The following is a 21,821-nucleotide window of genomic DNA, read 5'->3' on the forward strand; positions in this document are numbered from 1 at the left end:
GCTTTGACATGAACAACGCAACTGACTCTAACTGAAGTCTGTAGTTGGAGTAGTGAATAGTAGAAGAAGCATTTCTTCAGGAAAGGTTGGGAGCTCAGTTGGGTGGCCCGGGGCCCCAATCCTGAAAACACACGCATGCTTAACTTTACTACCATGAGTATCCCATGGATTTCAAAGTGATCGATGTTCAAATGTGACATTGGTTTCAATGGGACACTCAGAGTAGTAAAAGTGAAGTGTTGGCAGGATTAGGGCCTATGAGAGGAGGGAGAGGAGACAACAGGAATAGGCTGAGATAAGAATAGAGAAAAAAAGACATCCTGAACGCAGAAATGTGGTTAAAAATTAAATTACTCACCGGAGAGCCATCACTCCATGCAAATCCTTCGTCAGTATTCAAGGAAAATATACCAATCCAATAAGTACTATATAAGGATCCACCTTTTCTAGTATATATTACAGGAAGAGAACAGTATATAAATAGGTATAAGTATAGTTTATATAATCAAAAACCAGAGGTGAAAGCAAGAGCCAGCACGCCATGCTGGACCAGACCGGCTGGTGATTTAAAGGGCCCAAGGCTCCCCGCAGCGGCCGGAGCCCCAGGCCCTTTAAATCACCACCGGAGCCCCGCTGCCAGAGCCCCAGGGTAGCAGCAGCAGGGCTCTGGCGGGGATTTAAAGGACCCGGGGCTCCTTGGTATATGATATGACCAATGCAATGCCCTGGAATCATGGAGTATTCAAAAACTATTGTATTAACTTCATAAACGTTATCAATATCTTTATGGGCAGACTAGTGACTTTTATCCTGGCTCAATGGGTAAGATTAAGGATGTTTATTGAAGGAATTTAAGACAATGGGGATAAAACACAGGTAACAAGTATTTGCTAGTCCCTCTGGGAATAGCATAAACTGGTTTGATCTGGTTCAAGAAGTGTAAGATAACAAAGGACTTGAAATCATGTAAAATATCAGCTTTGACCAGAGACAGAGACAGTGACTCACACTCTATCCAAGAATGGACAGACTGGAGATTGTAACCAAGACAGACAGGCCACACAGAAAAAACCTGAAGTAATTCAAACCTACCAGAGCCTCTATGTGATAAGTGAGGCATTTGTAGAAGCAGTTTTTTATTTTTAAGATGTGTATTATCTGTAATACTTTTATCTGAAAAAATAATACTTTGCTTTATTGAAAGCTGGATGGTCACTAGATAACTCTGCCATTGCCCCTGAAAGAACAGAATGGCAGGTGCTGAACTAAACTCAGACCCGCTGAGTTGGTCACAGTTCATTACAGGAGACTGCAGCCTAAGGACCTGGTCTGGAGCGAGAGGATCATGAGATTCCACCCTGACAAAGGTGATGGCTAGAGGCCTGAGACCTAAATAGGAGTGCTCTCCAGGAGGCGACAAAGAGGTCAGAGATGTTGTTAACCAGGGAACTGTGATATATGTACAGGAGAGGCCCCAGAGAAGGAATTACCACATACTGATTCCATAGAGGAGGCTGATGAATTAAAACTAAAACTATTAATGTTGATCTTAACCTTTGTTTCTTCTGTATTGTGTCTTCTTTTAAGAAAGAAAAATGTCTGTCAATTCAGGGCTGCCTTTTTTTTTTTTATTGAAAATAGTTCAATCAGTGATTAGTTAAAGATGAGTCACAAAAGTTGGCCCTATTTTCTTTTCCTATTTTTGTAAATATAGCTGTTTTTGCACAAATGAGCTCTGGATCAATTTCTATTCTCCCAAACCATATTTCATATATCATGACACTGATGTATGAAGCTCCTGTATATACCCAAGCTATTGTTTTTAAATGTGACCAGTAAGAAAAATTAATAATTTGAGTGTTGACTAACACAGAGGATTTTTCTGCTTTTACAGACTAACTATTTCACAAAGGATAAAAGAGCATTTCTAATTATTATTATTTGACATATCATTAATTATAATAAAATATAATAGATACATACTTTATTGCAGTTTTTATTATACGATTTTCCTCCTTACTCTGGATGGTAGCCAGATCTCCTCCTATTTCTCTGCAAAAATCTCGAGCTTCAAACCATGTTTTCTTTTGTTGTTGTGTATTCTTACAAAAACACTAAAGAGAATATAGTTTACAATACAATATTCTATACTACGTTATATTATAAAATCAAGAAACAGCTCTTTTCCTTAAAAATGGGATTTTGTACAGCTAAACAAGTCAAAGAGTATGTTATGTACTGGTAACAGGTTACAGAGTGCTCTATTTATAAATTTAACTGTTTCACTTTGCATGGAGCTCTATCACTCACTCACAGAAGTGAGGAATATTGGGGAGGATTTGTAGCTGTTAGAATAGTAGAGAAGGAAAGAAGTCAGTTTACAACTCATAGGAGCTGTGGAAGTGCCAAGGATACCCTGTGACATGAGTGGAAAGGAGAATTGTCAGAGATGAGAAAAAGTGGAGTGAGGAGCATCTGGGTATGCTGACCAGGGTGGCTTAGGCCTCACAAGAAAAGGTTTGAGCAGTGGGTGAGCACAGGGCTGACCGGACCAATAAGGGGATAATGGAACCAGAATCAAAATTACCTTTGTTTGGGTTTGTTTAAAAAACAAAAAATTACAAAACTAAAACAAGACAGGACAGGGTCTCCTAAAAGAAAAACTATTAACATCTTACATTTATTTAGTACTCTTTGTTCTGTAGAATCCCAAAGCATGTTGGAAACACTTTGCACCCAGTCCTGCGCTTCTTTCTTAGATCATTTCAAATGTCTTCTAAAAAATACTTCTTTCTTACGTCTTTGGACATCTGCCATCTATCATTTTTCATTTGAGGTGCTCAAAGCTCCTCCCAAACATTAATTTAAATTAACCCACCAGCATCCCTGATAGATGTTAGCCTAAAGAATATGGGTAACGTCCTGTTCTTATCATGGGCCAAGTCTGAGACTCTCTCTCCTGCCTTGGGTGAACTTAATATTTGTGTTCCCATACCATCTATCCTTATATCCCATCCTGTCATGAGTGCAAATACGGAACTCCTTACTCACAATGGTGAGCATGACTCACATAAATAATCCCACTGATACCAAGCTTTGTTGTTTGTATTATTTAATCCAGCATTTTAGCATTTCCCTTTTTATTAAGTATTTTTTTTAGAAATACTAGATCTGCTCTGTGTTTGTTGTTCTCTCTTTTCCTGTAGTTGCCTTAACTCATTTTTTCTTTTCGTAGACTGAATGTCTTGATGTATTTTGTTCCTTCTTCCCTCCCCCCCCAATTTTTTACTGAAGTTTTTTTCCTCTAGTGTATAATCTTCCTGTCTTTTTCTTCCTTTTACTCCATTCCCCTTCTTTCTTTTCTTCTCTTGTTCTGGGTTGTGTTCTTTAACCACTTTCCTCCCTTTCAATCACCTTCCTTGTCAGTCTCTCCCTCCTTTCTTTTCCACTCTCCAATATTCACATTCACAGCAATATTCACTCACACTAGTACCAACACCTCACATAGAAGGACTGCCTTCCTTGTCCATCCCCAGGTCAGAGGATATTACTGGACAGCTGATCTTCTTCCATTCCTGGGTGGGTGTGGAATTGAGCTGGATCTTTAGGACTGAGTTCAGTTATCTGAGGTGAGCTTGGTCTAGTCTCAGATAAGGCAGAGAGAACTGGGTCCCCTCCTTTCCTTAAAATCAAGAGTGAAGCCTCTCACCCTCCACTGACTAATTTAGAACTTACTTTGAAGCATAAACTACTATAAGCGCTTGATTCCCAACCCTGTGGGCATGTGGGAGAAGGAGTTGTTGGAGAAACAGTAGGTGGTGTCGCTCCCTCAGCCCATTGTTTACAGAGAAATGTTTCCACCATCTCACAATTAAGAACGTCCCATAATCCAGCTGCAGTTCCGGTTCTCATAGCAACGCAGCCTGGCTTTCTTCCTTAATGAGAAAAAGGTAGCACAAATTAGTTGACAATAATATAACATATTAATTGATTATTATTTATATATTTACAGCAGTACTTTTTAATAGCATTGTAATATTTACATGGTAGACAATGGTCTGAAGACAGTCCCTGCCCTGAGTAGCTCAAAAAAAAATGAAACTTCTAGTTAACTTAATAAGACATTTTATGAGGTAAAAGATGGAGATTTTACTGCAAAGGCATTCAGGACGTGATTTCCCATTTACACTTGGGCTCGTTTACTATTCTAGTCATGTAAAGGGCCTTAATGTGAGTGTAAATACCAGGGCTCTGCTCTGGCTATGTAAAGTGGCTTTAGTGTCACCAAAAATCAGGTCCTCAGTATATATATACACACACGTACACCAGCAGCACACGTGATATGCTAAGTCCCATGAGCACTTTTGGCAAAAAGGAAACCCCTATAGAATTTAAACATGAACCTTCACCACTTTGACCATGAGAAGTCCTGAAAATGGTATGCAGAACGTTATTCCCATATAGAGTAAAGAGCACTTAAGGTTCTGTGAGGTCATCTAATTTTCCTGTGAAGACTAGCCGGCAGGTTATCCTTATGGAAATAGCACATCAGAAGTCATAGCATTCCTCTGAGAATAGAAATACCAAATCTCCTGACAATGAAACCAATCAATAAAGATGTATTGAGAACTATCAACAACTGTAAAAATCTTTTAAGGGATAGAGAATGAAATCTCATTGGAGATTCAACATTCAGTCTTTTAGACCAGTGGTTCTCAAACTAGGGCCGCCACTTGTTCAGGGAAAGGGCCTGGCGGGCCGGGCCGGTTTGTTTACCTGCTGCGTCCGCAGGTTCAGCCAATCGCAGCTCCCACTGGCTGTGATTCACCGCTCCAGGCCAATGGGGCTGCAAGAAGGGCGGCCAGCATGTCCCTTGGCCCGTGCTGCTTCCTGCAGCCCCCATTGGCTTGGAGCGGTGAACCGCAGCCAGTGGGAGCCGCGATCGGCCAAACCTGCAGACTTGGCAGGTAAACAAACCAGCCCGGCCTGCTAAGGGCTTTCCCTGAACAAGCGGCGGCCCTAGTTTGAGAACCACTGTTTGAGACCATATTTAAAGTACAGACAATGTACATCACATAGCACTGCAGTGCATACCAGGCATTGCTGAATTCCAGTGAGTAAACAGAACTGCTTCACCATTGGTCCACTTGAAAGTCCCTTGTTCCTCTACATCTGAAAGACCTATCCAGAAATATTGTTCGGGCCTCAGCCCAACCAAACTAATCAGGTAAGCTTGTTCATACCTATAAAAAGAAAAAGAAGTGTCAAACCAAAGAGAAATTGAGTTTTGTTTTCATGGTAGTATTTATTTTAAAACTAAACAAGATATAATTACTAACGTAATTCAGGAAGCACATTAACTTTGGAATGTTCATAATTTATAACAATTGAGTTCTACTTTTCTTCTGTTCACTAAAAAATGAAGGCCTGAGGGATAGGATGGGAAAGAGGAAGTCAGATTTTTGTTTGTTTGCTTTTGTCTCAGTTTTGGGGCATTCTACTGACCATTTGGTACTAAAATTAGGGATGCAGCTATGGCATGAGGTGGTGGTTTTATAATGTAGAAAAGCACTTTTCCAAAACAAAAATGACACATTCCCCTGGAAGGAAATTTTGTTTAAAAAAAAAATAATAATTCACAGGAGCAGGTAACTTTAACATTCCACCTTGATTTTTTATTTGCAGATTAGACCATTTTTATTTGACACAACATTAGATTTGATAAACAAGTTCTAGGCTGTTTTAGAACTTAGGGCTCTAAGTTATTTCCATCATTAGCACAAATGTAAAAGTAAAAGAAAAAGTCATTACCCTACCTATTTTCAATTGAAGCTAGGTAACTCTGATTCCTTTCACATATTTTATTTGCTTCTGAAAATGTTCTGGGTATTTGTCCAATAGAATAACAGTATGTGCCATATCTTTTCCAGCCCTGTAAAATGACCATCAGGCATCTGCATGAGTTCTTGACAAATTGTGATATACTACACATTGAATGAACTCTACCAATTTTGAAGTATATTAATAACATATTAATTAAGAGTTCATCATTAAAGCCAAACTAAGACATAATGAGGAAAAAAAGAAAAGAATGTCATCATCAGAGGCAGGAAATTCTTATTTAGCACTTACTCTCAGCATTTCCACTAGGGATCGTGGTTTTGTAAATTTAATTGAAGGAACACTACATGCAAACCTACAGTGATGTTTGACTAACTCTGTCTGCCTAACTATGAGTAAAATGACATCAGTACTATTTCCGTATTACAATGTGCTGAAAATGAAGTAGTCTCAATTTGTGCTTGGTCTACTGCAAAATTTTCACAGCCTCCAGAATTGTGCCAGACCTGAAGGACATAGATGCCAGCTCTGCTGTAGTTGACTTGTTCAGAAGAAAGTCAAACCTGCACTAGAGCCCACCCCACCTTCCATCCATGCGGCTCTCCTTGCCCTCTATCCTGCTTCCCCTGCACTGCCTGCTTCATTAGCCATCTTTCCCTGCATCACAGGTTGTGCTACCTACTACAGAGCTGCAAGAAAGAACACATTTGGGTAAACAAGCCCTGGCTAATGTGCTGCTCTCTCCAAAGTGTGCCCGGCTTTAGCAAAGTATTTAATTAGTCTTTTAATTTAATTAGCCTCCACACACTTCTTTTCCTCGCCTGCTGATTATAGTGATCTCAGCCCAAGAAACCTTAGAATGTGATTCCTTCTGAGGACATGCTCAATTGAGACCTAATGACACTGACTTGGTGTGCAAAAGAGTGTAGTAAGAAGAGCATGGAATGCATTTTAGTAACACTATTGAGCTGCTTGTGAATGATTTTGTGACTATATTCGCCTGGGCACATACATATTATATACATATAAAAAATTCTCTGTGGAATTCTCTGGAAATTTTGTTTAGTGACATTTTTTACTCCTTTTGAGTGCTTAAATAGTGACATCTAGCAACTTTTCAGGGTTTGTCTGGCAACTTCCTGCTACGTGGAGTTGGCAATACTGTGGCTGTGTCCCCCCTTCCCATGGGCACTGGTGGTGGCTGCGCACCTGCCCTCCTCATGCTAGGTGGTCAGGGAGTGTATGGTTAGGGAAGCCCCCGGGCTCAAAAAACTCCTCCCGGTATAGCTCAGCTGGGCCCTGGGGCCAGGAGCTGGTCCACATGCCCAGCACCCCCAACTGCTGTTCTCAAACTCAAAGAACAGGGCACCAAAATACAAGTTTGCCCAGGGCACTATTTTCCCTAAGGCCGGCCCCAGCTATCAGTATGGGAGCATACATAAAAATAAAAAATGAATTCAGACAAGATTTGTCTTAACTGAAGTAGTATTTTTTTTTCAGATTAGAAATAATCAATACCATAATTTACCAGCTCTTTACAGCAAAAATACTAGTCTCCTTCAAAAGTGGTTATTGTAGATGGCATAATGAAGGACAGAGTAACTGAAAGAGAGTGAAACTTAGTAATACAATTTAACTTCCTGGATATCCATATAATTCATTTTGAGTTGTTCGCAAGCAAAGCTCCCATTGATTTTGAAAATTAATGGTACTCTCACTGCCTACTTACTTTCTGGCAGCCTGCATCTGTGCTTTCCATTTCCTGAGATACTTGTGACAATGGTTTCCTTTTACAGATGTAACCAACTTTCTTTTCACAAAGATGATCTGCCCAGTAGCCATCCTGAATATGGCATTAGGAAGAAAGGAATGTCAGTGAAAAAGAGATTCAGAGTCTTTAGAAAACTGCTCATTTCCTTTATCTGTCCTGTTCTTTGAAAGAGAAAATCCTGTTTATTTCTCTCTTTCTTAAGCCCTTCTATTAATTGATTTAGAAATATAAATTGTATTACTTTCACAGAGCATATAGTGGTGACAGTGTCATTGTGGGAGCAGGCAAAGGTACTATGAAGGTTGTGTCCAGACCACTTTTGTCAGAAAATCTACTCTACTGAAGTCTGCTACAGAGCAGACACAAGCATTGTGTGCTCATGGTGGTTTTCTTTTTGTTCTTTCTTGTTCATCTACTTAATCTGAAATAAATGTCATTTTAAACTAAAAGTCAATGTTTAGCTCTTTCTGTACTGAAACAACAATTAGCCAGTTAGCTTTGGGTATGTGCTGAGACCACTTCCTATCATACTAGCTAATATTCTGCCATTCTTTCCTTCCTTATACTCATCCATTGGTCTATTTGTATTCTTCTGTTCTCGCTTATAATTAGCTCGTAAGTTCCTTGGGACAGGAACAGTCTTTGTTCTGTTTCTGTATAGCACCTAGCACAAGGAGGTCCTTGTCCACCACTACGCTTCTAGGCACTGTGCTAATAATAATCTAATTCAATAGTTACACTAGTTTGAATCTAAGGATGTCTACAATTTTTAAATTACATCCATAATATAACTTGCACAGTAAATTGCCTTTGACAATGTTACTACAAAATATTAACAATATTTCAGCCACCAGCAAAGATGTTAAACTAATTCAATTTTAATTCATACAAAATCCATTGACATGTCTCTACCAAATGCCTGCCCCACTTCCCACCTACCCCCCAGTAAATAAGCAAGCCTTGGAGATCACTTTGTAATACAACAAATCTGGTTTGTCAGTCCAAGGGGGCAGTGAAGGAAGTCAGTCAAGGACTCATCACAGACAATGTGTACTAGCTTGAATGTCTCCAAAAGTCACAAGCATCTCAGTTTAACATGAAAAGAGAGAGAATCTTTCAAGTGGGCAGGGCTCAAATCAAATAGGTCTTTATTGACCATACCAGCACCTTAAATTCCACCTATAGGCTCTTTGGCAACCTGCAGATCTCAAAGCACTGGTGAAATGTGCTATCTGCATGAAATACCACTTAACAAGTAGGCAGCCACTTCCTTCACCACTCTAAATAGTATATGCTTATGAATGATAAATCACAGCTAATAATTACATAATTCACCACAAACTAATGAAAGGCACCACTCCTCACCAAAAATAAAGCAAACCTTAGTGTATTTAGTTTATCCAAGAAAAGGTTAAGAGGTAACAATCAATTTCTGGTAGCAGAGAGCTCTCTAATTTAGCAGGCAAAAGCATAACAATGGCTGAAGCTGACGCTAGAATATATTTTTACTAGAAATAAGATGCAAATTCTTAGCATCTTACTAACCATTGAATGGTTAGTTGTAACCAGCCATTGAAACAACTTAGGTACTATGTGGTGGATTCTTCATCACTCTAATCTCATCCTGTGACTCTAGGCCTCAACATGGGCCTGTAGAACCTACTCTTTAGTCTAGCCCTGGCTAGGTGGTGAAATTGGGGGTCAAAACCAGATGTATATTGGGAAGTTACCTTCCATGTTAACTGTGTTAATATTGATTGGATTATGTTACCTGGCCCTTCACAACTACACAGTCTTCTTGCCTGTTTGTTCTGGTTGGTTCTCCATGTTGCCATTTGGTGTATGTCACAGGAGTCCCATCACTCCATTCAAAAAACATTTGAACCTTAAAGTCATTCAGTCCAATCCACAGCTCATCTGTTGGCTCTAAAACATAAAAGCAGTTAGTGTGTTAACAATCCGTCTATAGGATAAAGTTTCATGTTGATTTTGGAATGAGGAAGTTGTGCTCAAGAATTTAAAGATGTAGCACAAAGAAGTGAATTCTTGCTGCTTTATCAAAAACCTTGGTTGCTCCTCTTAACAACAACAGTTAGACAAATAACTGGGGGTCTTATTTGTTACAATAGCATGGTTCTAGACTTTGTCCAAAACACATTGCTAGTATATTTAGAATAAAATAATGCAAGCAAAACTTTACTTTAACTCTTCAAAAATCATACTTCCTGTTCTCATACACTATAGCCACCTACCAAGAAAAAAACAAAAGTTACTCATACTTTTAACCAACACTTTAAGCAGGGCTGGGTGAAATTCTCTTGCCAATCATTTTTTTTTTCACCCAAAAAAAGTGAGATTTAGTGACCAATGTTTTTGTGAATTTGTCAAATTTCACTGAATTGCTCATTTAAGGTAAAAAATAACTAAATAACCCCATTTATTTTTGACATTTTCAAAACAAAATGTTTTACTTTGATTTGAAAGACTTTGTTAAAAAAAATTCTCTTTAATTTTAGAAATTCAAAAATAGTTAAGTGATTAAAATTGAAATGAAACATTTTTCTGAAATGAAATGTTTCATTCAATCCAAAATTATTTTTCTTCAACTTTTTGATTCTCTGAAAATTAAAAAAAAAAAAATCAGTCCGATTCCAAACTAAATTTTTCCTTCCAAATTTTCAGAATTGCCAATGATCAAAACAATCTGCTATTCACCCTACTCTACCTTTAAAACTTTTTAGCAAAATGTATGTACCCTACTCACCTTATGCCACATCTCTTCAAAGACAAACAAACAAGACAAATGGGTAAAAATAAATACCTCACATAGCTATTCACAGTAGAATCCACCCTTTCATAATAGGTAGGTAAATAATAGATTTTTCAGTTCATTGATAATTTTGAAAAATTGAGGAAAAAATCATTTCAGGTAAAAAAAAATTAATTTTCAGCAAATCAAAAAGTCAAAAGAATTTTGTTTCAGTTCAAATTAAATGTTTTGTTCACCTTGAAAGGAAGTTTCAATTACAATTTTGAGCTTTAAAATATATATATATATAAAATTCCATATTGTACAACTGTACTTTATTTTTCATCATTTATCAAATAAAATCTATCCCCTCCATATGTCAAGTGAACTCTGATCTATGTTCTTTGGCTACAGACATTTTAGTTTAAACAATATAAACCATCCAAGTGGAACATTATAAATATGAACACAGGCAAATTACTGCCCTGTGAAAATACTCACTGAACCCAAGCTGAGACACTATAAAGCTGTGCTCTTCAATGTTGTGGATACTGGCCAGATCACCATCCTCCTTTCTACAAGAAGTCAAGGCTTCTTTCCATATTTTGGGCTCCCTGTGAATCATGTAACAGTGACCTGCGTATGACATCCATCCATCTGGGCATTTAATAGGACCCAAATCATCTAAAATTAAACAATGTATCAGCATAATTAAAAAAACAAAGTAAATGAAACTGGCTGTATTTGCTTTCATTCTGTATAAAAGTTTGAAGGTCAGGTCTAATATTTCATGCAGAATCTGCTATAGAAAATATCAGTATAGTCAAATGAGATTAAAAATATGAACATTTCAAAACACTTGAAAAAGAGGACATTTTACAATTTGTAAGATGTACACATTTGAATATAGCTACTATTTTCAATGTCAGATGTAAGATTTTCATATATTACAGCTAAGTATTGTGTAGGTATTGACATCTTTTTCTGTATTATTTCATAACTGATTCTCAGTTAACTGAACATCAGAAATTGTTGTAATCTAACGCTGAATGACTTGGATTGAGTATTTTTTGAATAGATGCTTTCACTAAGAAACATCAGACCATATATGGGACTAGCTGAACTTCCCAGATATGGATATAGGGAAAAATTACAAGGAAAAACCCTGTTCCCTTAAAATAACTTGTGCACCACCTCTGTGATGTGTTACTGTTTTCTTCCTTTGCTTTTTCACTTCTTACTTTCTTCCCCTTTAAGAACAAACGATTCACTTTGTTTCAACTGTCTTCTCCCCTTCTTATGTTCACTATTGTAAATATTTCAGTGAAGCATTTGACTGGCAGAAATGCTGTGGAAAAGGTGGAATTTAAGTTCCTTTTCTCCTCCCCCATCTTTACTTACTACTGTGCCAGTGGGTTATAAGATCCAGCCCACAATGTTTAAACAGGGTAAAGGGCAGAGTGGTTGCAAAATGAAAACCAACAAAACAGAAGAGTGTATGTGTACGTTAGGACAAGAATTCCTACCCTTTGAAAATAGTTCATAATTTCATATAGATAAAATGCATTTTATCTTTGTATCTGCTCACCTTTGCAGCCTGGGATGCTACAGCACAGATCAACAAACTTTATTTTTATTGACTGACTTACCCGAGGGGAGAGTGAAAGAATCTAAACTGGTGGTTCCCCTTTTACAAATGTAGCCAAGTTTCCGATCACATTCCCAGTTTTCCCATTTAGCATTTCTTCCAGGATTTAAAGATGCACAGATTTTTCCAGACTCTGGAGAGGGACTTCCTTTGAAAAAAAAGACACAAAAAGAGAGACTCTCCCTGTATGTCAAGCACGATTCTGAGTTATAAATATGACTGGGGAGCTCATTCCTGGATGAATGTTAACCAGGAAATTCTCATTGTTTCCCCAGTTTCAATCCAAACTCAGATTTGCAGTCTTAGAAATATCTATATGTAGTATTCATGTTTAAGGAACGGGAAAAGCATCTGAACTCGAGGTTCATTCAGTTCCATCATCCTTTTGACCTTAAAAATCCCATCATAATACAAGACAGAAAAACAAGAAATACTGAATTTATAGGCAAATCTATTTTTATGATAAAAAATGTGGTTGGCGCACACGTACATTTCTGAATGTTTTATAACTGATATTTTACAAGAGGAGCCGAAATAGATGCTGATACAACTGCTTAGAAGTATAGTTAATGAGCCAGATCCTGCCCTTACTTATATCCATGTAATCTCAGGACAGAATTTAACTCAATATCTATAGTACTGGAATATTGTAGTCGTCTATAGATTCTTGAACACGCTTTTGTTCACAGTAAAAATTATGCATGTGTAAACTGACCTCTCAGAATAGAGTTATTGTGTTATAATTTGAAATACATACATGGATTACCGTGTCCCAAAACCACTGACCAAGATTTAGCAATTGTCTGTCACACTGGTGGTATAATGTATTCAGCAGGTGAGACCCGGAAAGCATGTGTGGGGGGGTAGGGGGGGGTTACACTGTGATAAAAGGTTATTTAATAGTAGACAAAGTAATATAACGGATTGTCAAAAAATACAAAAACAAAACATAACAGGTATTTTACTCAAACCAGAATGGAACTGGATTCCACCTATTTACAATAACATTAAATATATTAAGCGTATATATATAAAAAAATAATTATTTGGATACACATGCACACTATAACTTTCTACCAAGGGTATTTAACCACACGTAACCATCTAAATAAAAACAAATATCTATATCTATCTCTGTATGCACAGGCTATTATCTTATAGGTTATTATTAATTATCATCATCAGTTCAAAGTTCCCCTTCCCCCCAGTCTCTCACTGGGGGCTGTCTAATGCCAAAGTTACTCTTTGAGCATCATGTGCCTCTTGTGCCTTCCTGAAGAGATGGACTCCGCTCCAGTGAATGGTGCTTTCTTGCGGAGAGAGAGGGGGTGCACATTAGACAAAACCCCCTAGATCTGAGGGCCTTTTGTATTTCTGTTCTGGTTCTCCAGGACAACGTGAATCACTTCAGATTTGACAAAATGCAAAAAAGATACCAATATGAAATGTCTAAAGATAGCTACAGCCAGGGCTGGCTCCAGCTTTTTGGCTGCCCCAAGCGGTGAAGAAAAATAAAAATAAACGAAAAGCCCGATTGAGCGGAGCGATTGAGCTGCCGCCGAAGTGCTGCCGAAGAGGAAGCGAGGCACTGAAAGACCCACCACCAAATTGCCGCCGCGGATCCAGACGTACTGCCCCAACAACAGACCGAGTGCCGCCCCTTTCTATTGGCTGCCCCAGGCAAGCTGCTTCCTTCGCTGGTGCCTGGAGCCGGCCCTGGCAACAGCACACGACCCAAGGTTTAAGAATCCAAACTGCCTTCCAAAATCTGAGAGGGACGAGGTGTGGAGCATGTTTTCAGAAGTCTTGAAAGAGCAACACTCTGATGCAGAAACTACAGAACCCGAACCACCAAAAAAGACAATCAACTTTCTGCTGGTGGCATCTGACTCAGATGATGAAAATGACCATGAGTCGCTCCACACTGCTTTGGATCATTATTGAGCAGAACCTGCCATCAGCATGGACACACGTCCTCTGGAATGGTTGTTGAAGCATCAAGGGACATGAATCTTTAGCACATCTGGCATGTAAATATTTTGTGATGCCGGCTAAAACAGTGCCATGCAAATGCCTGTTCTCCCTTTGTGAGGTGACATTGTAAACAAGAAGCAGGCAGCATTATCATCTTCTGCAAATGTAAACAAACTTGTTTGTCTGAGCAGTTGGCTGAACAAGAAGTAGGATTGAGTGGAGTTGTAAGCTCTAAAGTTTTACATTTTGTTTTGTTTTTGAAGGCAGGTTTTTTGTTTTTTACATAATTCTACATTTGTAAGTTCAACTTTCATGATAAAGAAATTGCACTACAGTACTTGTATTAGGTGAGTTGAAAAATACAATTTCTTCTGTTTTTTATAGTGCAAATATTTGTAATAAAAATAAAGTGAGCACTGTACATTTTGTATTCTGTGTTGTAATTGAAATCAATATATTTGAAAATGTGGAAAACATCCAAAAATATTTAAATAAATGATATGCTATTATTGTTTAATCATGCGATTAATCGTGAGTAATGTTTTTTAATTGCTTGGCAGCCCTAGCTGAGATCCATTGTGGTGATATGAAAACAGAATTCTGGTTTTAAATATTCAACAGATTTATACCTACCTGGCGCCCAGTTCAAATATCTGAAAGGACTGCCTCCAATCCATTGCCATCCACTCTTTAAATCCAGCCTGTTAAGTCCAGTCCAGAGAGCAGAACCCATACTTTCAGTTAACCCTAAACAAGAAATTACATGCTGCACTATTACATTTTTGGACAGGACCAGTCAGTAAAAATTATACTTTGTAGATTATTCATGTATATGCTGCAGACATCTCAGACAGGCTAATAAGAAGTTAATTAACATTTCATGCTGAGATTTTGACAAGAAGTTGCATTTCTTAAGTCAGTATGAGAAATAAAGCCTTTATTTATGGCAGCAATTGCAAAGTGAACATGAGCAAAATTCTATAGAGTAAACTCAGCCTTGAAGCTATACGTAAAACACATTAACAAATGGTCAATTTCATTATTATCCTGCTCCAACCTGGAGGTTAAAAACTGCTCTTCTGTTCACTGACAACGATTCCTAAAATAGCCTAAAATACCAAATTTCTTGACATTATGGGAACCATCAGCACATACATCCATTCATCCGAGGCTAACCACCTTTATATAGGTTTCAGAGTAGCAGCCGTGTTAGTCTGTATCCGCAAAAAAAAACCAGGAGTACTTGTGGCACCTTAGAGACTAACAAACTCTCGAAAGTAGCATTAAACACTAAAAATGAATCAAATTCCCTCCATCCCACCACTCCAAAAAGACTATCAGAGGAGGTAGCTGTAATTCTATGCCTAGTATTCCCTGAATGCAAGCCAGGGCTTTCTAGTGGTTTGTTACTTTACCTCTGAGATACATTTGCTCATGCATCTGTGTGATACTTAATAATTCTGCATTCTGCTGCTGGCAGCTTTTCCTTGCTTGGTGCCATGTTAGAGCTGATTGGGAGTTTATCTGGTAGTGGGTGCCTGTTGAAGGATCTGTCTTCCAAAATCTGATGGTGTCTTTACCTGCAGAGAAATGAAAGACACAGTCTGATTACTAGTAGTGATGACTAACCAGGTAAAATTAGTTATGGAGTCAAATGGAGTCTGATATTTTTATAAAACGTCCTTGTGCCAGTGCACAGGAAATCTGGGAACATTTCAGGAAGGCCAAGAAGACAAGATAATAATGCCAGCACACCAGCAATTATGTGAAACTGGCAATTATTGCCACCGGTGGAGTGGAGGACACTTGGTTAGTAGGGTTTACTTCAGACTACGGACTGCAATATAACTAACTGGACAGAAAGTGCCATATTTACACGGAATATTATCAACGGAATCTGCTGAGTACAAATCTATGCAAAGGTCTGTAGGGCTCAATTCTTCTCTTGATGGAATTATGCACACAGCCACCACAGAGAGCAATGGAAGCTGTGTGAGCAGGCCCAAGAACTGAACTGAGCTTTAAATAGTTTCTAGATTCATACACTTTATGGGGTTAAAGAACATCTGGTATGCTTCCTCCTGTAGTAGACTGACCATTATAATGTCACTGAGGCATAGATTTACTCCTCTTTTGGATTCTTTTGCTTTTTTGGGTTGCTGTAAATCTGAGTGTTCATAAAATACAAAAGAAGAAATAAGTCAGCTATTGAATGGTAAACAAAGCCAATCCAAAAAAAGAGTTGAAAAAAGGGCTTGATGATAGAGTTGGCTGTGGATCGCAAACTTTGGAAACAGTTTGCTCAAATGCAGATGGAGGGGATTCCTTTATGCTGGATGTTTGTAGTGCCCTCTCTAGGGACTTGAAGAAGTGTGTCTTAATCAGGAATCTAAATCATGATAGAAAAGCATTTTGAATCCACAGGAGAGGGAGTGAGGTTTAAGGATGAGAGACATCATGGAAGAAGGCACAACAATGGAAGAGAATCTAAGGAAGAACAGAGACAGTGAGAGCTGAGATGTAAGGTGGTGGATGAGAAAGTGAGGAGAAGAAACTTGTTGTTCATGTTAAAGTCAAGAGTAAGTCAGTGAAGGGATTTGGAGAAAGACTGATGTAGGCAGAGCCATAACAGAGGAAGAATTTTAGCAGCAGCAATATTGAGTGACTGAATGTAGGGAAGACAGTAGAAGAAGGAGAATGTTGCAGTGGTTCAGACAAGTTGGGACTAAGGGGTTTTCATAGAGGGTTTTATTTAAAAAAAAACACATTAGAAAGCATAAAACTAGATGATTGCAACATGAGATATTAACCTCTTTAGAGTCAGCAAATTCAGAACTAAGCATCCTACATTAACTGTAACTCTGTTCTCACGTGCATATCCATTACAACAGGGTCTCATTGCAGGATTACACAATACTGGGCAATGCACATGCTGTTAGTACAATATAATAAGGTGTAAATGAGGTACATTCTATTATACTGCTTTTCAACAAGACTTTAAGTGAAGGGAACTGCATGCTCTTTTATTTTTAAATTGCACCCTTTTCTAGTCACATATGCAACATTTTGTATTACTGCCTTGCAAAGAAGAACAGGATGTGGGAATGAGTCAGATGCTGCAGTTTTATCTGTTAGACTGTTCGACATTAGCAAGACAGTGACATTTTGCTAGCGTTGGTTTGTTAAATACTGTGCTGTAAGCAAACAATATATTAATGCAGAACTTACATTTTAATGGGCAAAATCCATATAATTGGTCTGCATCAAAGTCTGCGGTTGTACCACACCAGAGCCAGCCATCTGTCCGGCCAGCATCTGTACACTCACTGTACCATTTGCTATTAAACTTGAAAGGGAATACGCAGGGTGCCCCATTTGCATTTCCTAGCAATGTAAAGATATCTAAGGAGACAAAATAATAGAGACACAGAAGTAATAATATATTAATGTAAGCAGGGTCTATGGTATATAGAATGTGCTGGAGAATGCCTTCCAAACAGCATCACATTCAGGGTCATCTTTACCAAATTTTCTTTCTTCCTTCTATTGAAAAATTCAGTTCAGCAAGTTCTGAGACTCAATTAGCCTAATCATTTTATAAAACAGTATTAGCCTTGACATGAAAACTTTCCCAACTTAACATTTACAAATCACATTTCTATTACAAATTCTGTTTCTACAGAAAGTCAGTAAAACTCTAGAGCATGATGTACTACTCTCTTTTAAACAATATCAGTGTTTACATTTTTATGAAGTATACAAAGAAATTACTTGTCTATATTCATACAATTACTCTCTTTCTCTCATATATATATTGTGACAAAATAGCCGATGTTGGTATGGTGGGTCCCCCACTTTTCTTGGTGGGGTCGGGGGAGCCTAGGACACCACCACTTGCCCCTTGTCTTGGGACACCAAGAGCCCCGCTCATTGCACAGGAAGGTGGTAGAGGAGGGAAACGGGGAAGGGGTCTGGGTTTGCTCCTCACTCTGACCCCAGCCCCACTCAACCCCTATAGGTTTCTTCTCCTCTTCCCCCTGGGTCCTTGACACTGGGGGTGGGAGTCTCCCTGCTCTGCTGGGACAGGATCTCATTTCCTCCGGTTCTCTGGTCTTTCAATTCTCAGCAACACACCTCCAAACTGCAGTTCTCTCTCCTTCCTCGCTTAACCCTGTCTGCCTGAAGCAGGTTTTTTTTTTTAATTAGGTTCCTGAAAGGGCATTAATTGGCTACAAGTGCTCCAATTAACCTGTAGTGACCTTCCGTAATCTACAGGGAAGCATGCCTTAATTAGCCAACGGCTTATATATTGCGTCTCCCACTCCTCCTTGGCCCTGCTGTATCACTATATATATATATATATATAATCTTAGGGCCATCCATTAATTGCAGTTAGCTCACATGATTAACTCAAAAAGATTAATCACAGTTTTAATCGCGCTGTTAAACAATAGAATACCAATTGAAATTTATTAAATATTTTTTATGTTTTTCTACATTTTCAAATATATTGATTTCAATTACAACACAGAATACAAAGTGTACAGTGCTCACTTTATATTATTTTTATTACAAATAGTTGCACTGTAAAAATGATAAAAGAAATAGTATTTTTCAATTCACCTCATACAAGTACCATAGTGCAATCTCTATTGTGAAAGTGCAATTTACAAATGTAGATTTTTTTGATACATAACTGCACTCAGAAAAACAAAACAATGTAAAACTTTAGATCCTACAAGTCCACTCAGTCCTACTTCTTGTTCAGCCAATCGCTAAAAGAAAAGTTTATTTACATTTACGGGAGATAATGCTGCCCGCTTCTTATTTACAACTGTGCAACTCATGGGAGGCACCCAGAGGGTGGCACCAGCTAAAGGGAGAGCGGGGGTACGTGACCTCCCCATGACCCCAACATGACTCCTCTCTGCCCCCAGCCCGGGGGCCCCAGGCTCTCCCCGTCCCCTTCCCATCCCACATTACATGGGGGCGTGGCTGTGTCCGTACCACCCCCAGCTCCACCTCGAGCCCTGTCCTCTGGTGGGGCTGTACAGGCCACAGACAGGAGATGCAGTTGCGTGGAAGGGCTGGCAGCAGTACAGCCACACCAGAGGAACTGCCGGTGTGGGGCTGCCTGGAAACCCCACATTCTGCTCCTTTCACCGCTGAGGTTCCCTGCTGAATGTGCCCCCCAGCCATCTGGGGGGCATGTGACCCTTCTTCCCCTTCCAGGCCACCATTCCAGAGGACAGGCTTCCATGCTGATGATGCTCATTAAAAAAAACAATGTGTTAATTAAATTTGTGACTGAGCTCCTTGAAGGAGAATTGTACCTCTCCTGCTCTGTGTTTTACCCACATTCTGCCATATATTTCATGTTATAGCAGTCTCAGATGATGACCCAGCATGTTGTTCATTTTAAGAATACTTTCACTGCAGATGAGACAAAATGCAAAGAAGGTACCAATGTGAGATTTCTAAAGATAGCTACAGCACTCAACCCAAGGTTTAAGAATCTGAAGTGCCTTCCAAAATCTCAGAGGGATGGGGTGTGGAGCATGCTTTCAAAAGACTTAAAAGATCAACACTCCGATGTGGAAACTACAGAACCCGAACCACCACCACCAAAAAAAGAAAAAAAAATTAACCTTCTGCTGGTGGTGTCTGATTCAGATGATGAAAATGAACATGTGTTGGTCTGCACTGCTTTGGATTGTTATCAAACAGAACCCATCATCAGAATGGACGCATGTCCTCTGGAATGGTGGTTGAAACATGAATGGACATATGAATCTTTAGCACATCTGGCACGTAAATATCTTGCTACACCAGCTACAACAGTGCCATGTGAATGCCTGTTCTCACTTTCAGGTGACACAGTTGATAAGAAGAAGGCAACATTATCTCCTATAAATGTAAACAAACTTGTTTGTCTGAGCGATTGGCTGAACAAGAAGTAGGGCTGAGTGAACTTGTAGGCTCTAAAGTTTTACATTGTTTTATTTTTGAATGCACTTATTTTTTGTACATAATTTTACCTTTGTAAGTTCAACTTTCATGATAAAGCGATTGCACTACAATATTTGTATTAAGTGAATTGAAAAATACTATTTATTTTATTTTTACAGTGCAAATATTTATAATAAAAATAAATATAAAGTGAGCACTGCGTACTTTGTATTCTGTGTTGTAATTGAAATCAATATATTTGAAAATGTGGAAAACATACAAAATATTTATATAAATAGTATTCTATTATTGTTTAACAGCACGATTAATCATAATTAATTTTAATCGCTTGACAGCCTATATATCTATATCTATATATATAAATCTGGAGAAATACATTTACATTTGAATGAAATATAAATAGTTAAAAATACTGACTTAAGGAAAAAAAGTGAAGTCCGTGAAAATGACTAGTTTCTTTGCATACCCTCTAATCATCAGTTGTTGAGTAACCATGAACTCTGAGCAAATACAGGGAAATGTATACAGCTCAATGGAAAAAGTAAAACTAAAATAACCTACTACTGAGGTAGAAAAGATTGGTGTGTCCCAAACAAATATAATTAAAGTACTGAAAAGCATTTTTCCATAACAAAAAGAAGTTTATTATAAATGTTAAACTTTCTCAATTGTAGACCAGTAAGTCTTACATGTGTACTTGGCCAATTGGTTGAAATTATAATTAAAAACAGGAACAATGAAACACCTGGAAGATCATGATCTGATAATGTTTAACCAGCATGGTTTCTGCAAAGAAAAAGCATGTTCATTAATCTCTTAGAATTCTTTGACCATGTCAATAAACTAGTGGATAAAAGAGAACTAGTTGACATACCTAATATAGATTTCCAAACCGCCTTTGACAAGAGGTTACTACAGAAGCTAACTAATCCTCAGTTATTAGGCAAAACATAGTCATGGACCAAAAACTGGCTAGGAGGTAGAAAGCAAAAAGTAAGATTAAATAGACAATTTTTATCCTGGCAAAATGTTAACAGGCCAGTGTCGCAAGGATGCATACTAGGTCCTGTACTGCATACTATATTTGTTAATGATTTGTAAATGGTGTAGCAATGTAGCAAAATTTGCAGAGGGCACAAAGTTATTTAGGTTAGTCAGGAACAGAGAGGACTGTGAGAAACTTTAGAAACACCTAAGAAAGCTAGGTGAGTGAGCAGCTGTTGTAGCATGCCCTCATCTCTGGAGCTAACTTGTGTCAAAACTGACATCACCCTGCATACTCCCTGGCTGGCCAGTGAGAAGCTGCGGGGGTGTGTGCCTGACTCAGTTTCCTCTTATGGGCTATCAGTAAGTTCAGTGAGGCTTTATGGAGTGAACAGTGTCCCTTCCGGGGCGGGAGGTGTCTCATTTATTTAGTCAAAGGCCAAAAGGACATGCAAGGAAGTCTTCATCCCTAGAGTCCTAGCTGGGGAGTGAAAGTTAATCTTAGCCTGTCTGCATCATTCAAATCCATCTTTCTCCTCCTTCCAAGATCTTGATTTATGATCCTCTTCTGGAGTCAGGCCTCCTGACATCACCTGAGGAATAGTTTCTTCTTGGGACACAGGGCCTCTGCAGAGGTCAAACCACTGCAGTTCTTCTCTGGAGCGTCACATAGTTCCCCAGTGATCTGGATCTCCTGCCACTGTCTGGTAAGGTCCTTTTGCTGAAACTGGGCCTCCCTAGGCACTTGGCATCCACAGCTCTTCCCTCTCAGAGTCTGCTCCCTACAGGAGCACCTTTCCTAAGTCCATCTTTTCTGGTGGGCTCTCTAATCAGCTCCCCGAGAAGCTCCTTACCTCAGGAAACCTTCTTCTGTTCTGCTGACC

General features: G+C 38.7%; 1 protein-coding gene across 1 annotated transcript in view; it reads right to left on the bottom strand.

The window, feature by feature from the left end:
* The window catches only part of LOC101946806 (macrophage mannose receptor 1-like), a 55,969-nt gene that overhangs the window by 30,026 nt on the left and 4,122 nt on the right, over positions 1-21,821 (bottom strand). Inside the window, 12 exon segments of the mRNA XM_024100964.3 lie at positions 359-446; positions 1,984-2,114; positions 3,736-3,935; positions 5,095-5,243; positions 5,817-5,932; positions 7,571-7,684; positions 9,384-9,538; positions 10,863-11,045; positions 12,011-12,157; positions 14,617-14,730; positions 15,399-15,563; positions 17,212-17,385. Of these exon segments, the coding sequence (XP_023956732.2) occupies positions 359-446; positions 1,984-2,114; positions 3,736-3,935; positions 5,095-5,243; positions 5,817-5,932; positions 7,571-7,684; positions 9,384-9,538; positions 10,863-11,045; positions 12,011-12,157; positions 14,617-14,730; positions 15,399-15,563; positions 17,212-17,385 (1,736 nt within the window).

This window comes from Chrysemys picta, chromosome 2, assembly GCF_011386835.1.
Source record: "Chrysemys picta bellii isolate R12L10 chromosome 2, ASM1138683v2, whole genome shotgun sequence".
NCBI classification, from domain to species: Eukaryota; Metazoa; Chordata; order Testudines; family Emydidae; genus Chrysemys; species Chrysemys picta.